The following is a 19640-nucleotide window of genomic DNA, read 5'->3' on the forward strand; positions in this document are numbered from 1 at the left end:
TATATTGTGAAATAATGAAATTTGTTTTGTCACACACACACACACACACACACACACACACACACACATATGCACACACACACACAAAATCTAATTATAGCTCGTTTAACTGTTGATCTGGATACTATTTATTAATTTGTTAATGAAAGTTATTTTGAATTATTTTTGCTCATTTGCGGATTTTTAATGAATTTCTAAATTACAATTTCTAAATTAATATTTAATGAATTACGAAAAAAAGTAGAAAGAACTATATACTCAGAAGCACAAGCGTGGCAGCGTACGAGACTGTTATGCCAGAGTTCCTGGATTCGACTCTAGGCAGAACCAAAAAATTTTCGTATGCTCGTAGTTCCTCCCGACAGGCAATGGCAAACCACCGAGAGTATCCTTGCCATGTACACTTTTATAAACAAAATCGTCATTCGGAATTGACGTTAAACTAGGTCCCTTATGACTGTACAATCAGCGTGCGCACCACAGGCATATAATAGAAGTGTCATCATATCCTTTCAGAGGATTATGGACGGAGGAGGAGGAGAAGGAGAGGACTATACTATCCAATTTAGTTTAATTGAAAAAGTATTTACATTTATTCAAACAGGCTGTATGTACGTGCGTGTATATGTGTACATGTACATCATGTGTATATAACATAATTCGTAGTGTATTGGCAATATTAATAAAAACAAAAAGTAATTTGATGTCTTCCGAGTTTATTAAAGCATAATATTTACATATTATGCTTTAATAAACTTCGAAGATCTCAATTTACTTTTTTTTTCAAACAAACAAAATCAAGCTACAAGAGCACTGGCCGTTGAACTTTCGTATTTCCAGTTTGGCGGCAGAGATCCTTTCGCCTTATAATAACGCGCCAACCTGTGAATTCTCGACTCGACGAGAATTAAACGGAATTTCGAATCTTTATCTTTTCGATTTCGCTCCAAGTGTTTACGCACAGCGACGGCCTTTTTGATCAGGTAGTAGAGATCCTCTGGTAGATCAGGAGCCAGACCCATGCTCTTTACAATGCGCAGAATCTTATTTCCTGTACGGAATCGTACTTGTGCTACTCCATGTGAGTCACGAAGTATGACACCTATAAAAATACAAAGTATGTTGTCTTGTACACGGTTCTTTTTGCCATTTTGATAATTATCAAACTTGTTATTTTACGAAAGTATCAGTGATGACCTATTGTGAAATGACAAATGATCAGATTCATATCAAACATCACTTATAATCTTGCAAACATATTTGAGAGAATCAAATTAAAAACTCTAAAATTCCCTGCATAGAGTTTGCTTTCAAATATGTTGATTCCTTTCAATTAGCAGCTAGTAAAGCTTTTATTAGCAGAAAAATAAATGCATATCAAAATTACCAATTTGAGATGGTGTATGTCCTTTTTTTGCTAGTTTGTAGATAAGTTCTTTGCAATCTTCTGGTGTTAATTTCAACCAAGTTGGTACACTTCGTCGGTAAGGAAGCGCCGACTGAGATATACCTTTTCTAAAAAAAAAATATATATAGTGAAATTTAAAAATATACGTAATTAATTTATAAAAAATAAATCATACTTTAAAATTTTTTAAGTACATTTCTCAAGAATATTTAGGAAGTAATTTTTCAGAAGTATTGTATGAAAATACTAAAACTATATATTATATAAAAAAATGCATAACAGTAATAAAAAGTTAAAAGTTAAATAATGACCAGTTATTGATATATAATAATGTAAGAATTATAAAATATTAGATAAAATTTAATATAACCAATACATTAAAAATAAGCATTATGGCTTATTTTTAATATATTGGATATATTAAATCCAATACTTTCAATAATACCTTTTGTCTTTGTCTGTCTTTGATTCTTTCTTATATTAGATATAAAAGATTAAGTTCTTTATTATTAAACATGTACTGTTAAAGATTAACAAAAAAATTAACATTATATGTCAGTAACTTGATTAAATACTTGTGCTTGATAAATGTTTTATTGACATTGCAATTACAAGAGAAATAACATCATAATATGATCGCAGTTATACCGTGTATACACGTGATACATATTTGGGTCATCTAAAAAGTATCCGCGGTACTTTGTCACTAGATATATGACCATCAACACACACCTAGTGACAAAAAACCGGATACTTTTTAGATGACCCAATAAGTTATGTATTCATAAAAGCAGCGTGCTTGGTTTATCAAGATACATACAAAAAAACCGAATCATTAGATCGCTCAACAACTGTAAATTATAAATTATAAAGCTGATAGGATAATTGATCGTTCGAATGAAAAGAACGAAGTCACAAGCACATGGTCACTGGATGTGCACACACAGAATGTCGAAGATTCTTATATCATGTCGACGCCTAGGATCTTGGTAAATCGCGGTAAACAGAAAATTAAAGAGATTACATCGATGATATAATAAATATTGTTATGTTACCCATGTGAGTGCATACGACCCATCTTGTCAGGATTTTTCCAACAACGTCGTTCACGATTGGAAGGTTAGGGTACGAGTTTCACTTCTCCACTCCGCGACATCCCTAACGTCGTCCACGAAAGGAAAAATGAAAGAGGACGGCGAGAGAAGATGGCGCCCTCCTTCTGTTAACGTAAAGTCGGAAACACAATGGGCGCGTTCAAGTCGACAAAGTGGCTAGGTCTGCTCATCAAGCAATTAAACATGATTGGTTGGATCTACTTGATAAGAACCAATCATGCTCATTCGCTCAGCAAGCATGCCTAGCCGCTTTACCGTTCTTGAACTCGCTCAATGGCTGCGTTCAGTAAACTTAACTGTTGAATCAGCGTTCGCTGCTATTGATGTATTCTTCCAGATCTAAAATACTAATTGGATGATCTAGAAGAATACACCAATGGCTGCGTTCGTTCACTAAGCGCTCAGTGAGCAAATAATACCGATTGCATCCATTGGCTGCGTTCAGCAGAAAAAGCTCTTTTGTAAAACTGTTGTAAAATTCTTTAATACAATTAATTCTTGCTTTTGATTTATTATAGATTTAAACATATAAATTAATCATATTGCAAATTTTTGGGTACGGTCAACACGATGTTACAAATGCTTTGAAGCGTTTTTTAATGGGGTGTACTGAAAGCAGCTTGACTAGACGATCGGTAATAACTTATTTATACTTAAAAATATCTAAAAACGAGTTATGTGTTGTAACAATATACTATTTATGGATTACAATTTAATTGACAATTTTTTTCATATAAAATATTGTTTTAAATAAATAAACATTAATTTCAGATTTGATGTAATTTTTTTTATGTAACTTATTTCCATAATATACTTGAGATTTTTAAATTAAATATACGTATAGTAGTTTTAAAAAATTGCAACTTAAATTACAAGATATAAAAACAAGTTGAAACTGTCTAATTTATTTAAAAAAAACTTTAATTTTTTTATGTAACATTTTCACATAATTGAGTTTATATATGAAATGTTCTTTGATATACAAGGTGTCATGAATATACGGCCCTACTCGTCCCGAGCAGGTAGAGTGGACTAAATTGAGTAGAAAAATCCTCTACCATTTTGTAATGCTCGCAATAATTAACGAGATATTAACGTTTAAAGATAGCCGAATACGCGCGTCCGCTCAATTCACTATTGTCAAAGGTAAGGCCCACCGAGCACATGGCGCGTAATTTATTTCGAGAAGTGAGAATTAAAGAACTTAACAATGACGGCGAAGAGAAAGAAATAGTGACATATGTCAAAATTGCATTAGATCTATTTTTTCTGGTTAAACTAACTAGTGTACACTTGTACTTAAAATGAAATAAGTATGTATTTTTAAGTTTGGCGAAAGCGAGATAGAAAGTTTTAGTGCAGTTTATTGCAGCGACAAACAACACAGGCGTTGTGTCCAACAATTTCCATATCCCGGGATCTGGAATGCGGAGGACACCGTATGGCGTTCATGTCACACCGTATGGTGTTCTCGTCGATTAAAAATAAGCACCTACTTTTGCTACTTCGTCAAGTGGAATATCCGGTGGTATCGGATGAATATTAATTAAAAATTCTATGTTCTTAGTCCGTGCGTAGCACGGACTTTTACATTTTTATCATTCCGTTCAAATCGGAATAAATAAAAAAAGAATTTTAAATTGACCTATTATGCATATAGAAAGAAAGTATTAAATATAAAATCAATCTCAAGAATCCGAAAAATACTTGGCTTAGCAAAATTTCTGTTAATTTTGTCTAATTCGTATGTAAGACCATTTAATAAGACCATTTAATAAGACCGTTTGTAAGACCATTATATTAATGAAAGATTATTTTAAATTATTTTTGCTCATTTGTGAATTTTTAATGAATTTCTAAATTATAACTTCTAAATTAATATTTAATGAATCACGAAAAGATAGAGGACTATTCTATCCAGTTTAGTTTAACTGACAAAATATTACATTATTATCAAACAGACACTGTGTGTGTGCGTGTATGTGTACATATATTGCGTGTGTATATAATTAATAAGTACGTAAATCGTAGTGGCAGTATTAATTAAAAAAATTGATGTCTTTGAATTTTATTAAAGTATATGTAAATATAAAATCAAGCTACAAGAGCACTGGCCGTTGAACTTTCATATTTCCAGTTTGGCGGCAGAGATCCTTTCGCCTTATAGTAACGCGCCAACCTGTGAATTCTCGACTCGACGAGAATTAAACGGAATTTCGAATCTTTATCTTTTCGATTTCGCTCCAAGTGTTTACGCACAGCGACGGCCTTTTTGATCAGGTAGTAGAGATCCTCTGGTAGATCAGGAGCCAGACCCATGCTCTTTACAATGCGCAGAATCTTATTTCCTGTACGGAATCGTACTTGTGCTACTCCATGTGAATCACGAAGTATGACACCTATAAAAATACAAAGTATGTTGTCTTATACACAGTTCTTTTTGACATTTTGATAATTATCAAACTTGTTATTTTACAAAAGTATCAGTGATGACCTATTGTGAAATGACAAATGATCAGATTCACATCAAACATCACTTATAATCTTGCAAACATATTTGAGAGAATCAAATTAAAAACTCTAAGATTCCCTGCATAGAGTTTGCTTTCAAATATGTTGATTCCTTTCAATTAGCAGCTAGTAAAGCTTTTATTAGCAGAAAAATAAATGCATATCAAAATTACCAATTTGAGATGGTGTATGTCCTTTTTTTGCTAGTTTGTAGATAAGTTCTTTACAATCTTCTGGTGTTAATTTCAACCAAGTTGGTACACTTCGTCGATAAGGAAGCGCCGACTGAGATATACCTTTTCTAAAAAAAATATATATATATATATAATGAAATTTAAAAAAATATATAATTAATTTATAAAAAATAAATTTACTTTAAAATTTTTTAAGTACATTTCACAAGAATATTTAGGAAGTAATTTTTCAGAAGTATTGTATAAAAATATTAAAACTATATATTGTATAAAAAAACGAATAACGGTAATAAAAAGTTAAAAGCTAAATAATGACCAGTTATTGATCAATATAATAATGTAAGAGTTATAAAATATTAAATAAAATTTAAAATAATCAATGTATTAAAAATAAGCATTATGGTTTATTTTTAATATATTGGATATATTAAATCCAATATTTTATGATACCCTTTGTCTTTGCCCTCTTTTTCTTATATTAGATATAAAAGATTAAGTTATTTATTATTTAACATGTTTCTACTATACTGTTAAAAATTAACAAAAAAAAATAACATTGCATCAGTAACTTGATTAAATACTGGTACTTTACAAATGTTTCACTGACATTGCAGCTACAGGAGAAATAACGTCATAATAAGATCGCGGTCATGCGTACACGTGATAGGTTATGTATTCTCGTAAAAGCTATGTGCTTGGTTTATCAAGAGACATGGCATACAAAAAAGCTGAATCATTAAATTGCTCAACAACTGTAAATTATAAATTATAAAGCTGAGAGGGTAATTGATTGAATGAAAAGAACGGAGTTACAAACACATGGTCATTGGATGTGCACCTCGACAGAACACATCTCGACAAGATAACATTCTTATATCATGTCGACGTCGAGAATCTTGGTAAATCACGAGCGTCGCAGCGAACAGAAAATTAAAGAGATTACATCGATGATATAATAAATATTGTTATGTTACCCATGTGAGTGCATACGACCCATCTTGTCAGGATTTTTCCAACAACGTCGTCCACGATTGGAAGGTTAGGATACGAGTTTCACTTCTCCACTCCGCGACATCCCTAACGTCGTCCACGAAAGGAAAAATGAAAGAGGACGGCGAGAGAAGATGGCGCCCTCCTTCTGTTAACGTAAAGTCGGAAACACAATGGGCGCGTTCAAGTCGACAAAGTGGCTAGGTCTGCTCATCGAGCAATTAAACATGATTGGTTGGATCTACTTGATAAGAACCAATCATGTTCATTCGCTCAGCAAGCATGCCTAGCCGCTTTACCGTTCTTGAACTTATTCAATGGCTGTATTCAGCGAACTCAACAGTTGAATGAGCACTCGCTGCTATTGATGTATTCTTCTAGATCTAAAATGCCGATTAGATGATCTAAAAGAATACACAATGGGCGATCCACTTTACGCTGCAAATGTTTCGAAGCATTTTTGGATTGGTCAATCAAAGTTAGTAAAATTCTTTCTTCCGATTGATCATTACATGACGTTCTGCAACCAATCGAAAAGCAGAATTTTATATTGTATCAATATACAATATATGGGTCATCTAAAAAGTATCCGCGGTTTTTTGTCACTAGATGTGTGTTGATGGTCATATATCTAGTGACAAAGTATCGCGGATACTTTTTAGATGACCCAATAATATGATACGAAATTCTGTTTTTTGATGCAGGCGTCGGCGATGCACGTCGGAAGAAATCAACATGTTGGATTGATTAGTGTTACGTTATGGCCTTACGATCTCTACTGTGATTGGACAATTCACTTACTAATTATGTTTTTTTGAGTGCCATAGCTCTTACAACTACGTTTATGCAATTGTCCAACGAGCGTAACTTCTCCTGCAGCACGAAATATATATTGCAGCAATATTTTAATAGTGCAATATTGTATTACAAAAATTGCAGCAATATCGCTGTTATATTAAAATTTTAATATTTTATTGGAAATATTGCAACAATATTGTGAACTATATTGTATTGTTTTAATGACTGCGTTCAGCAGAAAAAACAGCTTAATTGCAACTGTTGTATTCTTTAATATGATTATAGTTTTATAGTTATATATTTAGTAAAGAACATTCAAGTAAGGAACTAAAGATAAGACCAATCACGTCAAAGAATTTTAAACAATTGCAAAGTATTTTGGATTGTGCTAATCAGTACAATATTTTAACAATAAATTGGATTAATTATTAAAATATTGTAACAATATATCTGTAATATTTCTCTAAACATTGCAATAATTTTGCAGTATATTTTATTTTAACAGACATAAAAATATTTCTCTACAGGAAAAAGTGAAAAATTTTATTATCGAAGTTAATGGAGAAAACTTTTTATGTTTCTTTCAGGAGAAAAGTTACATGATTAGTACTCTGAATAGAGAGCGAAGTCGTGACAGGCGTCCAGTCATCAAGACAAACATGCAGAATTACTCTTGCTTTCTTTAGTCTCTTTAGATCTATTTTTTCTGGTTAAAGTAACTAGTGTACACTTGTACTTAAAATGAAATAAGTAAGTATTTTTAAGTTTGACGAAAGCGAGATAGAAAGTTTTAGTGCAGTTTATTGCAACAGGCGTTGTGTCGAACAATTTCCATGTCCCGGGAATGCGGCGTTCATATCTCGTCGATTAAGAACAAGCGCCTACTTTTACTACTTCGTCAAGAACAACATTAGCCTTTAATAAACATGATTTTTGGCCTTGTGTAAATATCAGTAATATTATATATTATATTATCTGTAATGTTATAAAGAACATTTTCCTAATAAATTATAAATTTTTTTTAACACAATAGCAGTAATAAAATGTATTGTTTAAAATGTAAATGCAATATATCTTCTCTACAAATAATGTATAGTTCGTGCGTATTAAAAAAACATTATTTTCAGGTTACTCAATAACTAAACTTTTTGGACAGCCGACTTAAACTTTTTTTTTTGTAGTTTGGAATATCAATTTTAGTATATTGAACTATATTTTTCCTTTAAACATTTTTGTTTACATTTTTATATGAAACAGTGTATTTTTCTCATTTTGTTAACTTTACTTAGTTATAACAATTTATCTACAATTTATTATGAATATATAACTGTACAAATACTTTCTAAAGATGTCAAAATATACGTAAAAATCATTTATAATAATTTATATATACTTGTAAAAGTGATGAAAATTGATTCAGAACGACCGAATTCGTGTAGTAAGAATGCCAAAAACCTCAAAAACTAAAGGTTAAGGTTATGACAAGTTATAAGATTATTGTGCACACAACTTCTTTGGTGACAACAAATATATAATTAAAAAAGTTAAACAAGAAAAATGTGAAAATATGTGAATTGATTTGCATTTGCTCAGTGTGTACATACAAGTGTTGCACTAGTTGAGTGCAACTCTAGATTCATTCTGAACTTTTTGCATTTTTCCTCTTTCTCGTCTCAACATTTAATACAATAATACAATATATCTATTTCTTTTCAAGTGCAGGAAATGTAATAGCACAAAACAGATTCTTAGAGAGATTAATGTGGTTATGTTGATTATGTCAATTGATCACGATGATCCGGGTGGTATGTCAGTGCAGTATTGATACGTGTGGAATTGTAGTTGCTTAATTTAGACCATTTAGACACATGATAAATATTTCATTCTTCTATCTAGGAAGACGATATGTATATCAGCATATGAATGCATTTTTATTGCCGATGATATTGACGGGATTTATTTCGTGAAAATAATTTCTGGACATTGACATTTTAGGTTAGAACATTTAACTTCTAGTTTTGTATATATTGTCAGTAAATTATGACTTAAGTATTTCTTAATCGATACTTAAATTCTGAACGTTACTTTTTATTATATTTTGTATCATTATATTTATAATAAATTTATTTATTAAAATATCTTAACCATTCCTATTTAGTATTTTGTACACCTTTTTATATTCTAGATAGAACAAATATTAATCATGGAGCGTGGAAAGACTGGGCTTGGTAGAGCAGTAAAAAATAAGATTGCTCAACATCCTTCCGATTTATTTGCACTGGGATCAAAGAGTTCACGGAATGATAACTCTGATTCTAAAAGCAGACCAGGTGTTATTCATTCCAAACCTAGTGGCAGTTCTACATCTTCTGGTAAATAACTTCTTTCTTTCTTGTGATACTCTCACAGTTGCAAATTATTGTTTATACAAATCATTATGTAGGTAATGACCGAAAGAAAGAGGCTCCTTCTGGATCATCGTTTATGTACGTTCCACAGAAGAAGCCTAAGTTAACCCATGTCAGCTCCCATCAACGGCAACCTTCCTCCAGCGCGGAAGCATGGGAGGTTTTAGTTATAGATACTGATCCTGCAGACTTTGTGCCTATGGCACTTGAGGCTAATGACAATGACGAAGGCGATAGAGTTATTGGGATAATATGTGGCGCTATTAAGACGCTAAAGAATCTGAGATGGAAGCCTGATAATTTACTTTATATGGGTTTGTTATATTTAGCAAAAATCCGCCCATCTATTTTCTCAAACGATTGCATACTGCATGCATTATCGTCTCTTTTAAGAAGGGATTCAAATAATCAAAATAGCTATAAGACTAAAGTGAGTCCACTAGTTCCTGTACTAGCTGCAAATCTCTTGATGAAAGGTTTTCACGACAAAAAGAACTGGCCGGAAGTATTTGTGAAGGTTATTTATTTACAATCTTTTGTATTGCTTATAATTTTGATATTTTAATTGATTTTTTAAAATTGTTTCTACAGCTATATGTCGAAGATGCTCTTGGAGAACGTGTATGGGTTGATCATGAGGAATGCAAAGGTTTTGTTGACAACATACTAACAGGTTTTAACACGAGGCACCCACCTAAGTCTGTATTGCAGCCAGAATTTCCGGTATTAATGCAAAGGGATTGTCCCAGCCCATCTACAGTGGATGATGAGGATCCAGCAGCATCAATGACATCATTATCTGGAGATAAAGAGAAAATAGAATTTCCAGTAAGTCCGCGGTATGCGCATTGCGTGGAAAATATAGAATCAATAGTACTGGAAGCTGTAAAGGAACAACTAAATAGACGTCAAGCTGAGACTATTACGAGAAATTTCTTGAAGTTGCTTTCTTCAGCGTGTGGTTTTGTTGAGATCAGAAATATCGCTGTCCCAAGGCTAGAAGTATGGCTGCACAATCCTAAGTTGATGAGACCCGCGCAAGAATTGCTTATTTACATTTGCTACAATTGTACATCTCATACTCAAAGAGACGTGGAGGTTATAAGTCAATTGGTTAAGATGAGATTAAAGACGAAGGCTGTGATAAACCTATACTTGAATGGCGTCAAGGAATTGATCGGATTACATCCAGAGAATTTAGCTACCATCCTGAAGCATACAATCTACAATGAATTATCGAATGCACGCAATCCAAACAATATGCCCATGTTGGGTATAATGTTTCAGACTTTGCCCGAACAAGCGGCAAAGTTGCTTGCAGAGATCTTTCAAGATTTATTGATGAATCGCGAGGATTACTTGAGGCCATTGCGTGCATTGCTTAGGGAAATCATACGTGTATGTCGACACGACATCAATCTAATCGTCTTCGTTCGAACTTTAATGTCTGAACGACCGGACATAGCTCAACAGTTGTTGAATTTTGAATTTAAGGATCGCATGTTTATGTCAATAGTGGATCTACTGTGTCTGTGCATGCTCTTAGGAATAAGTCCGCAAGTAAAGGAAGCAGGGACATTATCGCAACGTGCAGATAAGAAAGATGCGGCTTTGCTGCATCAATTTCAAGATCTCGTGGCCATGATACAATACGAAACTGTGCTGTGGCTGCAGAATTCAGCACAGCAGATGTACACCGTTGGACGAAATGAATTGTTGCACGCGATGCATAAGATCATGCTCTTAGAATCTCCTGAACAATACTATAAACTGGACAATTGGCCACCAGAGTCGGACAGAGTATTTTATATACGATTGGTTTCTGATGTTCCCTTGTTGCAAAGCACATTGTGGAGATTGCTAATGATTGGCTTTTCGAAAGTAAATGCTTAAACTAGTACCTGCAAGATGATTCTGTTTAGAAATGGTTTTTTTATTCTATTTTTATTTATAGGAAAACGGCATTACTCATTCGGAGACTTTAGATTTAGCCGATTTATTAATACGGCGAGCAGCGGCCAATTCGACGGAGAGTTTCCCGATGTTACAAATCGATAAAATGGACATAATTGAACTTATTTTTAATCTTAGTATTTATCAGCCACCGGGAACCATAAATATACCTGCTGGGTAAGTCTCTGCATGTATTAGGTGTTGGAATTAATTCGTAGCGTTTTTTAATGAAAGAATGTTATTTATTTCACATGAGCATTAAAAAATACATTAATGAAAGTACTTCTCATCACTTGTAAAACGCTACGAATTAATTCCAACACCTAATATATTTTATCCTCAATATTATCTTTACAGTTGCAACTGTGTTTGTCTTATAGATATGTACCACCAACGTTGGCAATAGCTAATCTTTATTGGAAAGGATGGATAATGTTATTAATTTTGGCCGCTCATAATCCATCCACAATTGGAGCACTAGGATGGCGACGATACCCTATATTGAGGACACTGATGGAAATGTGTATTACAAAGTGAGTTTAACAACTATTAAAGCTTGTTGCTTTAATACTTTGATCATGTAACTAAATACTTTGATCATATAACTAACTCCGTGTTTCCAAAACATCTTGTAGTCATTTCTCATATCCACCGCCGACTATGGCTCTGCCGGAGGTCATGGAACAAGAACGTGCGAAAGAAATGCAAGTTGAAGCTATCGAGAAACAAGAGATATTAGAATATGAATCGCATTTGGCCGCAGCATCGACCAGAATTCAATTATCAGAACAGAATAGTTTCCTGCTGTCGCAGTTAATCACCATGGATACAATGGGAATTGCTAGAAGACCACCACCGGCCGTGCTCGAACAAATACAGTCATTAAATACATCTCACAGACTAGGTCATCTGCTTTGTCGGTCACGTAAACCGGACTTCTTGTTGGATATCATTCAGAGACAACAACAAAGCACGTCTCAGAGCATGCCCTGGTTGGCAGATCTTGTACAGAACAGCGAAGGTTCTCTAAGCCAATTACCAGTGCAATGCCTTTGTGAATACTTATTATCAACTAGCCCGCAGACAGTTGAAAAACAGCCCAGACAGCAGCAGTTGTTGGCTCACCTTCAGACACTATTAACTGATCCGAATCAGGATCAGCAGCATGCTTATGAGGTTTTGGAATATTTCTTGAGGAGATTGAGTAGTCAGCAGAGCGGTAGCCGGGTCCAAGCAATCACTGGACTCAAGATAGTTCTAGACTCGATACCCCTTGAGGATGAGAGTATGGATGTGGATGGAGAAAATGAAAAGTATGTGTTTTAAATGTATTTCAGGAAAAGGAACTGTTACACTTTAATATTTTTTTCAGAGAGACTTGGCTTCTACGAAAATTACCGTCGATACCTCACTTCTTATCGGTACGTTCGCTGGTTTCTACGGCACTACGTGGTGCTTGTCAGGTTGAGAACAGTCCAGATCTTGTGCACACTTACATATCGTATCTAGCCGTGCATACTGTCGATGATGACTTACCTGACTTGACTGATTTAGCCAACGAGATTTCTCAATTGGTCGTTGAACGTAGTACCATTATTGCGGCTATCCTGCCTCAATCTGAAAGTGATAATCCACAAACCAAACAAACATTGCATTCCTTCATGGCAATTTTTTGTAATTATCTTGAGAAAGCGCGATCACCTAGAGGAGAAGATTACCAATGGTCTGAAAGTCAAGATCAAATTCTAGTTCAGTGGAGTAATGGTGAAGAATGCACTATGCACATTCTAGTAGTGCACGCTATGATTATATTATTGACATACGATACATCCGAAGACGATCCATTGTTTAATAATTTGTTGGAAACATGGTTTCCTTTAACAGAACAACCGAAAGCATTTCTCGTGGATACTAGTGAAGAAGCGTTGCTTATACCTGATTGGCTTAAATTGCGTATGATTAGAAGTAACGTGCCTCGATTAGTCGACGCAGCCTTAAAGGATCTTGAGCCTCAACAGTTAGTACTTTTTATTCAAAGTTTTGGAATACCTGTGTCGTCCATGAGCAAACTGCTTCATACGCTCGACGCAGGTGTTCAGATTGATCCTAGCTCCGTTGGCGAGGCGGTTTTAGACAAAACGTATATGGCACAACTAGTTGAGGTGCAACATCGAAGAGGTGCTACAGGTGGACTGGTGTTCGTTCAGGTATTGCAATTACTGGAACCGCAATTACCGGATGAGAGTGTTGTGTCAATCGAGAGTTTGCAGCAACCGTTGCCGGTTAGTGCCACAGTGCAAAAGCAGTCCGTCATACAATGCTCCGTGAAGACCGACGTGCCCCACTTGATAAACAGACTCTTCATCGAAAATATTCCAATGAATCAGAAAATGGATGCTTATCGACGTTTGCACAAGACTCTGGCGAAGGATCTGCAGAGATCAAGTGTAAAGGAGAGCGGTTCAGTGCTGCTGGCGATACAGCATATATGTAGCGTTCTCAGCTCTATGCAGGTCAAGCAGTTTCTGGCCTCACTTGTGCACATGCCGCAGTACTCTTGCACGCTAATGCGCGTGATACTGTTACCGCTTAAGAGATCGACATCGAAACACGTGATTGAATTAGCACGTAATATGTGTTTAAATTTGATATCGCTGATAGGCGATGTAAAAGCTCCAGTTCTGTCGATTTTGCGAGATTTCGCTAACGTGCAGTTGACGAAAACGCCTCAACGCGCGGAACTGTCGATGCTGATGAGCCACGGCGAGAGTCCAGGCTCGATACTGGAGAATACGGATCCCGTGAATCTGGAGGGTGTGGGCCGTAAACTATTGGATGTCTGTTTAAAGCAGCAGAAGAATGACGATCTGGTCGAGGCTATGGCAAGATTATTGGTCAGCGATAGTAACGAAGACGCACTGAAACCTCGTATGGGTTTACTGATCGATTGGCTGGCCTCCGTGGAGCCAGAGTTGATCGGTATTTGCCCGAATCTCCAAATGAAGCTACTGTTCGGTAAGGCGAAGATGCATATCAACATCGACAAGAACGTCGTGAGCTCTCATTCTTGCAGACCTTACTTGTTGACGCTCTTGACGCATACAGCAAGTTGGACCACTTTGTATAAATGTGTCGGACACTTGTTAGACAAATGTGATGACGGGTGAGCAGAGCGAATAAACACTTTTTCAATCTATCAATCTTCTTGCTCTTATTGTTCATGATATTCTCTGTTATGAACAAATAACAATTTTTCTAAATTCTTTAACTATCAATATATTCTTTATATTTATATTTATGAATATTAATGTGTTTATAGATACGATTCTACAGCAGTTCTGGACTTTTTATGGGCTCTGACATGCAATCCTAAGCTGTGGCAGGGCCGAGACAAGTTTACTCCGAAGCATTATGTTCCTGAGAATATTCTATTGTTGGAAGAACGACAGCTACTTAATTTAGTGGCATATATAGTGTCTGAAGGCGTTATTATCTGTAAAATGCAGAACAGAAATGCCGCCCTAGCGAGAATGGATATTAGACTCGATCTACTCTTACACTGTATATCCACCGAAGACAGCCTGATTCCTAATGTGGTTAATTATTTAGCGGAACGTATGATGGATAATACTGAGTACGAATTTTATAATCGTATAAATTTTGCAACGCACAATTTAGTGTTCGTCATTTTAATGCATTCGAATAAAATGATTGTATTTAACTTTCAGTACAGACTCAGCAGATATGGCGCATCAGTTTCTACTGCATATGTACATGAAGATTCCGAAAGTCATTTGTTACCTCGACACTTTCCAAGCGAGCAAGTTCGTCAATGGTTCGAGAATTACCGATTGGACGGGTTCGGTGCTTGACTGCATGAGTCACTCCCTGTTGACGGCTCTGGCGGCGACCCCGAGACAAAAATCGTGGAATTCCAAGTCTCAGGAATTCGAACTCTGTGCGAGAAAAATGGCCGCAGTACATCCTATATTAGTACTGCGACAATTGCCGATGTTGGCATCTTCTTTGATGGGAAGATGTTATCTTGATTTCGGTTCATTTAGATCCGGCCATCATTTGAATCTTTTCAATCAAGTTATGGGGTTATTGGAATTATTGCAGCCACATCTGTTTAACGAGCAACATGAGACTGCATTGGAGAATACTTTGGGAAATTACTTCCAGTGTTTTCAGGTATTACTATTTATATACTTTCTATAATGATACAATTGTAAAATGCTGTCAATTGTAAGTGTAAATTAAGAAACTTAATTTACTGCATTATAAGATAAAATATTAAATGATTAGATCTTTATTAGTTACCCTAAAATGTTTTTTTTATTCCTTTATTTTAGATCCTTCAAATACAAACTGTTTTAATATTGTACGATTTTGTTTACAGAATTATGGGCATATAAAAGATCTCGTCTCTTTGCTGAACAGATTTGTGTCATTATTACAATCCTATGTATCACATGATCCACAACGAGCATTGAAATATCTTCAGAAACACGCACATGCTTTACAGTAAGTTATTTTCTATTTTTATATATATTATTTTATATTATTTTTATGTATTTCTATTTTCTATGTATACTAATGTAAATAATTTACATTTAATAAGTTTATATATACGTATAGTTTATATGTATGTATATATACATATAGTTTACATGCGTATACAGTGAGTTACAGGTACATTATTCAAACGTACCCGCTTTGAGAACACTCGTATCAGGAATACCGATGCCGAGAGAGGGAGAAGATATGGATGATATTTTAATCACCGTAACTCCCGCGCTACATCCACCGGAACCCACTATTCCGCAACATTGGCAATCGCTGCTAACTACACTTGCTAAGCTGCATGGAGAAGGTACGAAAAGTAACTCTATTAAACATCTTTATTTAGATTATAAAATTGTTCAATTATACACACACACACACACACACACACACACACACACACACACACACACACACACACACACACACACACACACGCACACACCACGTCCAGCGATTCTTGAATATCCTTGGATCCTGGAATTGTACTGGAATTTTATGTTCTGGAAAATTCCTAGAAAACTTTTGAAATTTCAGGTCTGGCCTGGAATTTATTATTTTTTTCATTCTAAAAAAGTCAAAACATAAAAAAAAGAAATAATAAAAAGAAAAGTTGTGGATATAAATCCTTCTTTGATGCAATAAGTTATCAATAGGAAACTTGAATTTAATGTCTAAAATAAAATCTAAAGCAAAAAATCGTTTGAACATTTCGTCAAATCGTCGGAACATTTCTTTGATATTATTTATAAATAATATTGTTCCCAATTTGTTAGCATTTTAATTCATTCTATGGAATCCTAACTTGAATACGAAGCATATAATATTACACGAATCGATGAAAATTAATTAAATTAATCGATGGATAAATCCTGGAAAAACCAGGATTTTTACCTGGAATGTCCTGGAATTATCCTTGAATAGACTAGCCAGATTTTGCTGGACACTACATGTATAAAACAAAGAATTTATTTATCATTTTTTTATAAGCGCATTAAAGGATCACAATTAAAGCATCAAATATTTTAATTATGAGAGAGTTATATTAATGATTATTTCTCCTTAGATGTACTCAGTGCGCTTCAAGAAATCGAGCATGTGGCATTGCGAAAACCTTCAGTTTTGGAGCCTATAACGGACAACATAGCGGAATTACTTGTATCACCGCAAAGTAATATCAGATCACTCGCTCACAGTCTACTCGCTAGAGCATTGAAATACCGTCCTACATCGAACGCGAACATATTATCGGCGTTTCAAAGATGCTTGGACAGTCACAGAGCGGATGTCCTTATGTCAGCTTTAGAAAAATTACCGGATATCGTATTATGCATGCAAGGTAGAATGAACTTTTGTAATCAAATGGATTTGCGTATCTCAATGTTGAAGTATAACAATAATTTTACAAACTTAAAACCTTTTCTTTTTACATTGTAGAACACGCTTTACCGTTGCTGCAGAGGGTGTTCGAGTTGGGAGTAAATTCGAATGTCAACACGATACCTTATATTACTAAGACTATAGCTTTGTTAAATACACAGCAAGGTTGTTAACGTCTGAAATTGTTAGTTTTGTAAATATTATTTGTAAGACTTTTTTTACAATTAAAATAGAACAGTGAAAGACTTTTATCTCTTTCTTTCCAACCTGTTTATATTTAAGCTATAAGAAAGGATTATTTATATTATAAAATATTAATAATATAATTATTTAAATATAAATGAGAATATAAAATTTTATTTGTGTTTTCTGTGACCAACATATATACATACATACTCTTAAAGTTTAATATAATTGTATATTTATTGAAAAGCTTCTGAGGGAACGTCATTAACTGAATAGTTCTTCATAAAAGTAATAATCGCGTTTTTTATATTCCATTCTGCATTCTGAAGATATTTGTAACAGTATCGAATATTCATTGTAGTAAGTTCACGTAAAAATCTAAGTAGTTGTTCCTTTTCTGTCACGCTGAGTACTGTTGGAATAAATTTAGGCACGACTCTTGGATCAAATCTCACTTCGTTAGTCGCGTTAGAGGGTGTACCATCAATGTAACATAAATCATTAATAATACAATATTCATTGTCTTCTTTCCGTGAAATAATGAAAGTTCTGTTGAACAGCATGGGTGGACAGACTGCCAGTCGATATGCAAATAAACCTTGCACAGAAACGGTTAAACAATTATCTTCTTCATATAACAAGTCGATACAAAATGTTTTGAGATAATGTATTGTTGGTGGTTGCTTTTGAAAGGCAGTGATTATTTTTTCAGGTCCTCGAAATAGAAATTCGTGACACTTGGCACAATCAGAGATTTTATACCAGTTTCTATTCATGGAAAATGTCTTAACACTCTCTTTATGTATATGATTCGTTATATTATTACCTAACGACACAGAATAGAATGCATTTTTATCATACAGGCCATTCATAACTATTCTATCATCTTGGTCATATAGAGCAAAAAAATGCTTGATGAATTGTCTCATCAGTGGAATCTTCATTCCGTTGCCTAGATAATAACTCTGCATGCTCGGCACAAATTTATTCTCCATTCCTATAACAATTCCATCCAAGATTTGTAAATGCGGGAAAACATTCTTCACGGCCTGTATGTACTCCTGGGGATTAGTGTATTTTGCGCACAATGGATTCCCATCCAACCAAAGTTCGCTTATCTTAAATTCACAGAAATAACGTAGATATTCCACATCCAAGATTTGATTATGCCTCAAGTCCAACTTGGTCAAGTGGAAATTGAAAAATTTGTCAAATAAGATAATAGCTGTGAGTTTGTTATATTTCAAGCTCAACTCACGGACAGCCAATTTCGATTGTTGAGGATCACGAATGCTCATACTTGTCCTGCTGCAACGCAAGACCAGATCGAAGATCTTTGGTATGGAAATGGGACAGAATATCGAGCCTAAAGCCCTTTCGTTCTCAAAGTCATCCAGATTGAATATCTTTCTTATTGGCTCATATCTACATTGCAGAGCATCTGCTATGATCTTGTTTGTATTCACTCGCAGCTCGTTTGCACCGAGGAATCCCAGAATAATGTCTATATACAGATCCTGACCGCTGGACAACGTTATGGTCAATCCCTGCTTCACTAGATTCTCTATGGCATTAATGGCACATTTTGCGAGGAACGTGGTCTTATTCTTGTCCTCGATGGTGTACATGATTGGTATTAAGAGTGCTGGTTCACAAGTGATTATAATGGCGCGCAGGACATCAGTTCGCCTATACACAGCACCATCGAAGACGATGAACTTGTGCCACAGATCCGTGCGATTCGCAAGTGCCTTTTCGCATTTGTCGAGGATCGGCTTGATATGCGTGATTCGGTGCGGCTCCCATGACGTTTGACTTGTTGTTACCGTTGTCGTTGATGCTGTCGATGATGTTGACGTTGATGTCGGTGATGCCATTATTTGTATCGCGAGAAATAATGGCTCCTCCTAATCACAACTTGCCTAATTGACATAATAACAGATATATAACAATTATATTAATGAATATCAATATTTCATTACAAACTTTACTCTGATTTTAGAGACATTCGCTGTAGTAACCCTTCTCTCTTGTTTATAAATTTTTGTGATTATTGGTTAGGTTAGATCAGATTGTAATTAAGGTTAGATTGGATATATGAAGAGAAGTATCGATATATATAAACTATCGA

At 34.7% G+C, this 19640-nt stretch overlaps 4 protein-coding genes across 12 annotated transcripts; 1 reads left to right on the forward strand and 3 right to left on the reverse strand.

Annotated features, from left to right (window-relative positions):
* Nucleotides 1-564: 564 nt before the first annotated feature.
* On the reverse strand, nt 565-2653 carry LOC105154465 (small ribosomal subunit protein uS15). Its single transcript, XM_011070016.2, has 3 exons — nt 2464-2653; nt 1388-1515; nt 565-1102 (listed from the first exon to the last, which is right to left on the reverse strand). Exons 1-3 carry the CDS (start codon nt 2484-2486, stop codon nt 798-800), a joined length of 456 nt encoding a protein of 151 aa, XP_011068318.1. The 5' UTR covers nt 2487-2653; the 3' UTR covers nt 565-797.
* A 773-nt stretch (nt 2654-3426) lies between these two features.
* Nucleotides 3427-6360, reverse strand: LOC105154467 (small ribosomal subunit protein uS15). The gene is made up of 3 exons (XM_011070017.2): nt 6203-6360; nt 5208-5335; nt 3427-4922 (listed from the first exon to the last, which is right to left on the reverse strand). Exons 1-3 carry the CDS (start codon nt 6223-6225, stop codon nt 4618-4620), a joined length of 456 nt encoding a protein of 151 aa, XP_011068319.1. The 5' UTR covers nt 6226-6360; the 3' UTR covers nt 3427-4617.
* Nucleotides 6361-6827: 467 nt separating this feature from the next.
* On the forward strand, nt 6828-17566 carry IntS1 (integrator complex subunit 1). 8 transcript variants are annotated; one of them, XM_011070018.2, is made up of 16 exons: nt 6837-7959; nt 8144-8821; nt 8913-9011; nt 9202-9388; nt 9460-9941; nt 10016-11305; nt 11379-11554; nt 11758-11910; nt 12013-12690; nt 12750-14540; nt 14697-15011; nt 15106-15571; nt 15780-15904; nt 16063-16253; nt 17010-17282; nt 17381-17566. In XM_011070018.2, the coding sequence occupies exons 4-16, from the start codon at nt 9220-9222 to the stop codon at nt 17494-17496; spliced, it is 6225 nt and encodes a 2074-aa protein (XP_011068320.2). In that variant the 5' UTR covers nt 6837-7959; nt 8144-8821; nt 8913-9011; nt 9202-9219; the 3' UTR covers nt 17497-17566. The 8 variants fall into 8 exon arrangements, with proteins under 8 accessions (XP_087263826.1, XP_011068320.2, XP_087263824.1 ...); XM_087407698.1 differs by having other exon boundaries at nt 6837-7766; nt 7811-7959; nt 8144-9011; XM_087407697.1 differs by having other exon boundaries at nt 6837-7766; nt 7816-7959; nt 8144-9011.
* An 83-nt stretch (nt 17567-17649) lies between these two features.
* Nucleotides 17650-19608, reverse strand: LOC105154469 (nuclear RNA export factor 1). 2 transcript variants are annotated; one of them, XM_011070019.2, is made up of 2 exons: nt 19501-19608; nt 17650-19431 (listed from the first exon to the last, which is right to left on the reverse strand). In XM_011070019.2, the coding sequence occupies exon 2, from the start codon at nt 19384-19386 to the stop codon at nt 17746-17748; it is 1641 nt and encodes a 546-aa protein (XP_011068321.2). In that variant the 5' UTR covers nt 19387-19431; nt 19501-19608; the 3' UTR covers nt 17650-17745. The 2 variants fall into 2 exon arrangements, with proteins under 2 accessions (XP_011068321.2, XP_011068322.2); XM_011070020.2 differs by having other exon boundaries at nt 19496-19589.
* Nucleotides 19609-19640: the final 32 nt, after the last annotated feature.

This window comes from Acromyrmex echinatior, chromosome 7, assembly GCF_024713525.1.
Source record: "Acromyrmex echinatior isolate Ae372 chromosome 7, ASM2471352v2, whole genome shotgun sequence".
Taxonomy (NCBI): Eukaryota; Metazoa; Arthropoda; class Insecta; order Hymenoptera; family Formicidae; genus Acromyrmex; species Acromyrmex echinatior.